Source organism: Coregonus lavaretus (assembly GCF_964263955.1).
Source record: "Coregonus lavaretus genome assembly, chromosome: 13".
NCBI classification, from domain to species: domain Eukaryota; kingdom Metazoa; phylum Chordata; class Actinopteri; order Salmoniformes; family Salmonidae; genus Coregonus; species Coregonus lavaretus.
The window spans coordinates 29,234,435-29,243,637 of NC_140000.1; the positions used below are offsets into that span (position 1 = coordinate 29,234,435).

The 9,203-nt window shown below is 42.4% G+C and overlaps 1 protein-coding gene across 1 annotated transcript; it reads left to right on the plus strand.

The window, feature by feature from the left end:
* The first annotated feature begins 1,504 nt into the window (after positions 1-1,504).
* LOC311140247 (replication protein A 32 kDa subunit-like) lies at positions 1,505-9,160 on the plus strand. Its single transcript, XM_084175204.1, has 9 exons — positions 1,505-1,643; positions 2,139-2,236; positions 2,476-2,577; positions 2,758-2,871; positions 3,071-3,145; positions 5,142-5,261; positions 6,354-6,485; positions 7,564-7,658; positions 7,989-9,160. The coding sequence occupies exons 1-9, from the start codon at positions 1,631-1,633 to the stop codon at positions 8,074-8,076; spliced, it is 837 nt and encodes a 278-aa protein (XP_084031330.1). The 5' UTR covers positions 1,505-1,630; the 3' UTR covers positions 8,077-9,160.
* Positions 9,161-9,203: the final 43 nt, after the last annotated feature.

Consider the following 9,203-nt stretch of genomic DNA (forward strand, 5'->3'; position numbering starts at 1 on the left):
TTCGCGGGAGCTCTGTAGGGCGCATGCGTTCTTCACTGACAACTTTCCAGCGCGCGCAATTGTACAAGGAGTGGAATCACAGTGAATACTTTTTACACGTTTTATTGTCTTGCCAACTGTTTAAACATTATTTTATCCTAAAACCTAAGGTAACGGCACCATGTGGAACCAAGGTGAGTTTGTCTTTGTAGCAATGTTTTCTATGGCTGTCAAGAATAGCACAAAAGCTCTGCCTAGTTGTTGTAAATTACGTTAGCTAACGTTAGCTTGCTAGCAAGTTAGCCAGTTACTGTAGCCAGTTATGTATTGTCCTGTTTTGTTGTGCAAAGTTTGGGCGCCTAGCTAGTTACAGTAGCTGACTTGGCCGTATTTCTTCTGTAAACTAAAAAGCCACCATTTGCCTTGAGGACAGCTTTGCACACTCTTGGCATTCTCTCAACCAGCTTCATGAGGTATTCACCTGGAATGCATTTCAGTTAACAGGTGTGCCTTGTTAAAGGTTAATTTGTGGAATTTCTTTCCTTCTTAATGTGTTTGAGCCAATCAGTTGTGTTGTGACAAGGTAGGGGTGAGATACAGAACATAGCCCTATTTGGTAAAAGACCAAGTCCATATTATGGCAAGAATAGCTCAATTAAGCAAAGAGAAACAACAGTCAATCATTACTTTAAGACATGAAGGTCAGTCAATCCGGAAAATTTCAAGAACTTTGAAAGTTTCTTTAAGTGCAGTCGCAAAAACGATCAAGCGCTATCATGAAACTGACTCATGAGGACCGCCACAGGAAAGGAAGACCCAGAGTTACCTCTGCTACAGAGGATAAGTTAATTAGAGTTACCAGCCTCAGAAATTGCAGCCCAAATAAATGCTTCACAGAGTTCAAGTAACATACACATCTCAACATCAACTGTTCAGAGGAGACTGTGTGAATCAGGTCTTCATGGTCAAATTGCTGTAAAGAAACCAATACTAAAGGACACCAATAAGAAGAGACTTGCGTGGGCCAAGAAACACGAGCAATGGACATTTGACCGGTGAAAAAATGTCCTTTGGTCTGATGAGTCCAAATTTGAGATTTTTGGTTCCAACCGCCATGAGACAAAAGCATGGAGGAGGTGTGATGGTGCTTTGCTGGTGACACTGTCTGTGATTTAGTTAGAATTCAAGGCACACTTAACCAGCATGGCTACCACAGCATTCTGCAGCGATACACCATCCCATCTGTATAAGATGAGATGCTCATGACTCCGCTCTAAACAATGGAGATGTTGTTCCAAAGGCATGAAGGCAGGCGACAAGTTTAGTTCCAAAGAGTAATGCCCATGAGTTTGGAATGAGATTTTCGACGAGCAGGTGTCCACATACATCTGGTCATGCAGTGTATCTCTGGGCAAGCTAGTGCATCTAACAATCTCGCATGTTCATTGGTTTAGCTACCAAATGTAGTCAGAATCTCATTGGACAATGGATTTCGCGGGAGCTCTGTAGGGCGCATGCGTTCTTCACTGACAACTTTCCAGCGCGCGCAATTGTACAAGGAGTGGAATCACAGTGAATACTTTTTACACGTTTTATTGTCTTGCCAACTGTTTAAACATTATTTTATCCTAAAACCTAAGGTAACGGCACCATGTGGAACCAAGGTGAGTTTGTCTTTGTAGCAATGTTTTCTATGGCTGTCAAGAATAGCACAAAAGCTCTGCCTAGTTGTTGTAAATTACGTTAGCTAACGTTAGCTTGCTAGCAAGTTAGCCAGTTACTGTAGCCAGTTATGTATTGTCCTGTTTTGTTGTGCAAAGTTTGGGCGCCTAGCTAGTTACAGTAGCTGACTTGGCCGTATTTCTTCTGTAAACTAAAAGGCACCGACCTTTTATTCGTACAGTAACTACTGTAGTTAGGTAGCTATATGGCAACAAGAAACAACAGTAACTAACGTTAACTAGGTAACTAGCTAACTAGCTAATTAACTACTAGCTAATGCTTTTGTCAGCTAGCTATTTGGCTCACTAGTTAACGTTGTGTGGAGTCTCCATCAATGAGCTAACGTTACCTAGCTAGTAATGCAAGCTTGGTACCATGGTTTTAGCCAGACAGCGGATTGCTGCTGCAGTTGTCTCATTGTCTGTCATTTCATGTAGGGGGATCATACGGTGAATCAAACATGGTTGGTGGATACACTCAGTCCCCGGGAGGATTCGCATCACCTGCTGCCTCCCAGGGAGGAGAGAAGAAAGGGGTCTGTATTTGTCACTTTCACCAACTCCATATATTACACAGTTAGGGAACAGTTAGTGGAAAGGTCTGTCTTCATAATATTAGTAGCTTAGCCATGGGCAACAGTTAATAGCTAGACAGACGGTAAACATACCCATCCCCACGCACTATTTTGTCTGCCATTGTGTTTTATTTATTTTTGTAGAATGAAGTTGGCTTAATGTGAATGACTCAGACTGACCTGTGTATGTATATTTACAGAGACAACGTGCCCAACAGATTGTCCCCTGCACAGTGTCCCAGCTCATGTCTGCTGCCCAAGCAGAGGATGTCTTCAGAGTGGGAGAGGTAGAGGTTGCCCAGGTAACCCAAATTACATCTGTAAATATGAGGATGGTGGTCATTGTGTTGGGTTGGGGTTTGTGGTGCATTGCGATACAGTGACTCATAAAGACTGATTAGGATTTTAATCTTCTATGTACAATTGAAACGTGTGAGGAGTGCCTTGGTATCCCATGACAGTATTCTCTTTTTGTGTGCTAGGTTACCATTGTGGGCATCATCAGAACCACTGACAAATCCATGACCAACATCCAGTACAAAGTCGATGACATGACAGGGGCCCCTATGGACGTGAAGCAGTGGGTAGATACGGAGGTGAGTCTCATCAGGGCAACTAAGGCCGCTAAGTACTAGGATCAGCAAGGATATACAGTACAGTCAACACTTGCAGTATAATTTCCAAATAATGTTCAATTAACAGATATTTTGTGACATCAGGCTACACTCAAATAGGAGTCCAACTGCTAACTCTGCTCACCTATTGTTCTGTCCTGCTGTCTCTCCTCACTCATAGGATCCCAGTGTGGACAGCACTGTCATCCCGCCAGGCACTTACGTCAAGGTCTCTGGCAATTTGCGTTCCTTCCAGGTGAGGTCATCATTCCCACAAAACGACATACCTTTATCTATTGGTCATATCACAGCCTTGACCACATCATTCTACACATCGTTTTAAAAATATGTTTTCAAACAATGGAGAACTTATATGTGTAACCTGAGATTTTATATGCATCTAGGGCAGGGAGTTGCCTCTGGCATTTTGATTCACAAATGTAAACTACACCCATGCCAGTGGCGGTCGGTGCCGTTTTAAGATTGAGGACGATTCATTTTTTTATGAGCATGGCCTTATTTCTATTACAGAATATTGGATGACTTTAATTAATATTCCATTCACCCAGCTCAATGTGTCATCAATAGGTTTAGGCTACTACATGATATGCAAATTTGCCCTATACCCATCATGAGGTTGCTACAATGTAGCCTACAAATGAACGTTTATAACGTAGGTACACAGGTCAAGAGACAATTTGGAGTAATCAAGGTGAGACAGTGACACATTAAATACTGCATTGCACACTCTTCTCTGCATCTAGGTGATCTGGGGTGTAATCATTTGTCCAGAAAGTTACAAAAGTTCAGTTTTGCAACTAAAACAAGAGTTTCTATTGGACAAATTTGGATAGGACAATCCCTGTTTAGTTCCGCTTGCTTCCGTTTAAGAAACGTTTTGCAACAGACTTGGCGGAGTGAATACACCACTGATCACTCGCACACACGGTTCACTTTCATAGCAGCCACATACAGCATCATCACTGATGACCAGGCGCCGAAATCTCCCCAAGCCAAACCTTCATAACCGCTACACAGCCTACATCGTCGTCACCATATTAGCTAACGTCATAGTCAACAAACTAGAACTAGTAAACCCACAATCCAATCCCTGTGTACAGTCACGCAGTACAGTGTACAGCAATCCGTTTAGCAGTTACACCGGCGGGACCCGGTGGCAATAAATTAAACAGAAGGCTCATTATGAACACCTGCTCTTTCCATGACATAGACTGACCAGGTGAATCCAGGTGAAAGCTATGATCCCTTATTGATGTCACTTGTTAAATCCACTTCAATCAGTGTAGATGAAGGGTAGGTGACAGGTTAAAGAAGGATTTTTGAGACCATTGAGATATGGATTGTGTATTTGTGCCATTCAGAGGGTGAATGGGCAAGGCAAAATATTTAAGTGCCTTTGAATGGGGTATGGTAGTAGGTGCCAGAAGCACCGGTTTGTGTCAAGAACTGAATTGAGGCTGTACTGAGGGCAAAAGTGGTGGTGCAACTCAATATTAAGGTGTTCTTCATGTTTTGTACACTCATTGTATAGCTAGCCCCCTCTCTCTCTCTACTTCTGCTGCTTCTCCTTAATTTTTGAATAATTTAATTTGTTCAAACTGTTCAACTATTTTCTTTCTCGATCTTTGAGTCAACTATTCATCACACTTAATGAACTGCAGTGCTAGCTAGCTGTAGCATATGGTTTCAGTACTAGATTTATTCTTTGCTCCTTTGATTAGATGCACAACATGTCAGTTTATGCTGCAAGAGCTTTGATAGGTTGGAGGATGTCCTCCGGAAGTTTTCATAATTACTTTGTAAGTCTATGGAAGGGTGTGAGAACCATGACCCTCCTAGGTTTTGTATTGAAGTCAATGTACCCAGAGGAGGACGGAAAATAGCTGTCCTCCGGCTACACCATGGTCCTACCCTAGAGTGTGCTGTTGAGGCTACTGTAAACCTTCATTGCAAAACAGTGTGTTTTCATCTGTTATTTGGTGATGTGAATATATTTAGTATAATTTTATCTCAAATGGATAACTTTTTCAAATGTTTCACAGTTTTTTTTTTTTTATTAAATTCACTGAGTGGGATGGTGCTCCCTTCTCTGAGGAGCCTCCACTGACCCATGCAAATGCATTCAGGTCACCTGAAATTGTGCATTGCCCATTCAGTCGTGTGTCTCTCTCTCTCTCTGTGTCTGATGCACTGACTGTGGGTGTTTGTGTGTAACTTCCTGTCTTCAATAGAACCACAGGTCTGTGGTGGCGTTCAGCGTCCGGCCCCTAGAGGACATGAACGAGATCACCTCCCACATGCTGGAGGTGGTGCAGGCACACGTACTGCTCAGCAAACCACAGACTATTATGGTGAGAACCTCCTTCACACATGACAAAGAGCACCAGGGCCTAAAATTAACACCTGCCAAATGCGGGTAGATTTGAGCATTGGCGGGTAAGATGCCTATTTCACCAGCCACATTGGCGGGTGGTCAGGGCTCCACACTTTGAGCATTTCACTCGCATTTGTTAATAAAAAGTCAAGTATGATCACATTTATAGCAAAATAAATGCTGCAGTAGCTGTTTTCAAAGTATTTCTGCCATTTTGTTTCATAGCTGGTAACTTAATCGCACAAAGTCAAAGAACTACGAATCCTATAGCCTATCCCACCTTGAGCTGCAACACTGTCTGTCAAGGGGCTGTGCGTCCATGAAGAGCTGAGTGAAAGATTGTTTGTTTTTTTAGAAGCGCTGTGCACAGGCATAAAAGTTGGTCTAATTTACTTGAATCGGAAGTCTGCTGATGTGAGACTTTGTCCTTGTGTTTCTTGGCAATTTACATTGTTTTGTTCGCAAGCTAGGTTGTTTTTCAATGTTTGAGTTTCAACTGCTAGGGAAGAGAAGATAACACGGCTATTAGTCAGACTCTGAATCTCAGGCACATGACTCATAGTCGCGTTACCACGGTAATCTCCCGCCCTTAAAGTGGCAGGTGAACATCTGTGATATTTTGGTTAACACTCGGGTCACAATAAATGATATGAAATTAAACAATATACCACATTAGTTCTTACTAGTAATACATGTATTGTTTTAGAAACATTACAAAGCATGCACATGTAATTTTAGGGGGGTGAAATATTTTGGCTGGTAAAACATTTATTGTCTGGTAGATTTTAAATCAAAAAGTACATTTTAGGCCCTGAAGAGCACCACTATGCCTGAATATTTGACTATTTCCCACCTGTCTGCTCTGTGACTACTGTTATACAAGTTGGCCTTGGCCCATCTGCCACGTATTTAAATGGAGATGAATGAATCATTAAACTTAGCTTTCAATAAGGCCATTCAACCTCAGTAATGCCACAATCAGCTGCTTGTGCTTTTCATGACTAGAAGTATTGTTTTGAGTCTTTTCCTGCGTGGCACCACTCACACACAGTTTTGGTTCCCTTTTTAGATGGGCGGAGGAGGGGGAATGAACACTAGCATGGTGCCCATGTCACGGCCGGGAATGGGTAGCAACATGGGAAGTGGATACTCGGGTGCCAACGACATGTCCGCTAACGGCCTGAGCCCGAGCCAGAACCAGGTGAGTCTGCAATGGACTAAAGAAAAGCGCTGGTAACATTAAATACACTTTTTTCAGGACCCGGTCTTCCAAAGATAATTCGTAAAAATCCAAATAACTTCACAGATCTTCATTGTAAAGGGGTTAAAAACTGTTTCCCATGCTTGTTTAATGAACCATAAACAATTAATGAACATGCACCTGTGGAACGGTCGTTAAGACACTAACAGCTTACAGACGGTAGGCAATTAAGGTCACAGTTATGAAAACTTAGGACACTAAAGAGGCCTTTCTACTGACTGAAAAACACCAAAAGAAAGATGCCCAGGGTCCCTGCTCATCTGCTTGAATGTGCCATAGGCATGCTGCAAGGAGGCATGATGACTGCAGATGTGGCCAGGGAAATAAATTGCAATGTCTGTACTGTGAGACGCCTAAGACAGCGCTACAGGGAGACAGGATGGACAGCTGATCGTCCTCGCAGTGGCAGACCACGTGTAACAACACCTGCACAGGATCGGAACATCCGAACATCACACCTGCGGGACAGGTACAGGATGGCAACAGCTGCCCGAGTTACACCAGGAACGCACAATCCCTCCATCAGTGCTCAGACTGTCCGCAATAGGCTGAGAGTGGCTGGACTGAGGGCTTGTAGGCCTGTTGTAAGGCAGGTCCTCACCAGACATTACCGGCAACAACGTCGCCTGTGGGCACAAACCACCCGTCGCTGGACCAGACAGGACTGGCAAAAAGTGCTCTTCAGTTGGTAGATTAAACAATAGGTAGCCTAAACGCACCGACCATAGCAATTAGAAAGTACAACTGCACACCTTACCTGTTACCGGGTGAATGGAGAAAAAAAGTGTACTTTATTTTTAAAAATCCTGCGCACTGGTGGTATAGTTGATTCCAACATTTATTGGGTCTTATTCAATATCAGTTTGTCTTTTTTATAAAAAAAATGCCTTACCAAACATACCATACTGCCATCTGTAGGACTGACAGAACAATTGGGAAGTCTTCAAGAGTTGTTCTACATATGATTGGCACAATATTCTATATGAATGATTATGTTATGCTCATGTCCTCTCATAAGGTGCTGAGCTTGATAAGGAGCTGTCCAGACGCACAGGGTATCAGCATACAGGATTTGAAGCAGAGACTCAGCGGCATGAGCTTGGCTGTCATCAAGTAAGACATTCCCTTCCCTTCGTCCTCAAATCAGGCTCTGAAGTTCTTGATATGCTTGAATATGTCCTGTTTGACCACAATAGTGGTCATGTTCTGCAGGGCACAACATTGGCCAGCGTTCAGATAAAAATATTTTATAGAACAAACATGCATTCTCAGATGTAGAATAAGTAATATCGGCTCTATTCATTGCATTTCTCTCTGCAACGTTCAACATTTGCCTACTTAACGTGACCCAGTGCACTCTCATGTGTAAGGCATAACAGAGTAGACTGCATAATTAAGCATGCTGCAATGGCACCAGTCTCACTGTCCTTTGTCTAATCATAGGCAAGCAGTGGAGTTCCTCAGCAACGAAGGACACATCTTCTCCACCATCGACGAGGATCACTTCAAGTCTACGGACAATGACGACTAAAGCATCTCTCCATTCCCTGTTAGCACTAAGAACATGATCATAGTCTTGGGACCATTCTCAACACACTGTGCACTATGAGCGGACGGTTGTATATAAGAATAACACACAAAATCCTCTCAGAATTTTAAGACAATAGAACCTGTAGTCATTCATGGAACAGTGATTCATACTGAGGAACATAAAGGGATGTGTCTATATAATCCTAAGGGTTTCTGTGAAATGAGGCCTTCTTGGTTAGACTGACGTGGATGCCAGTGTTCACACATCCTGTTTCAACTTCTGTTAATGATACCACAGTAAGAGTGGGTGCATCACATTTACATTTACATTTACGTCATTTAGCAGACGCTCTTATCCAGAGCGACTTACAGGAGCAATTAGGGTTAAGTGCCTTGCTTAAGGGCACATCAACAGATTTTTTCACCTAGTCGGCTCGGGGATTAGAACCAGCGACCTTTCGGTTACTGGCACAACGCTCTTACCCACTAAGCCACCTGCCGCCCCCTGGACCAGACAGGACTGGCAAAAAGTGCTCTTCAGTTGGTAGATTAAACAATAGGTAGCCTAAACGCACATTTACAGTCCAATGGTTTTTCTCACGGTGAATGCAATCTAAGAGTGACTGACCAGTTCTCTGAATCATCGGTCTTGGTAGTTGTCATTTAAAAAATGGTGAACAGAATGCAAAACTTTGCTATTCTATTCAGATGTTCTGTATGTTTTGTTTTTGTCTCCAGTAAACATATATTTTCAGAAAAATGTGTCATTTGTTCTCCAGATATTACTATTTTATATAGTCAATTGGGGAAGTATCTCTTGCAATGTGTGAAACCTTAGAATGCAGAAGTATATCATACAGTATTGATACCCAAAGCAATTATACATATGCACCAGTAAAGCTTTCTGTTGAGAATGAAGTTCCCCACTGTTATCACTCTGGCTTTCTTATATTGACCTCAGTAAGGTCACTGACACTGCCAGACTATCATCATTGAGTTTTAAAATAGGGAGAAAAAGTTAGTTACAAAATACACTGCTAAATTATGAAATATAACTGGACCTTAAACACCAATGGGTTTTTATTATGATAAGCATTTGGGGTAATCGATTGGCAAGTGTTGCTTGTG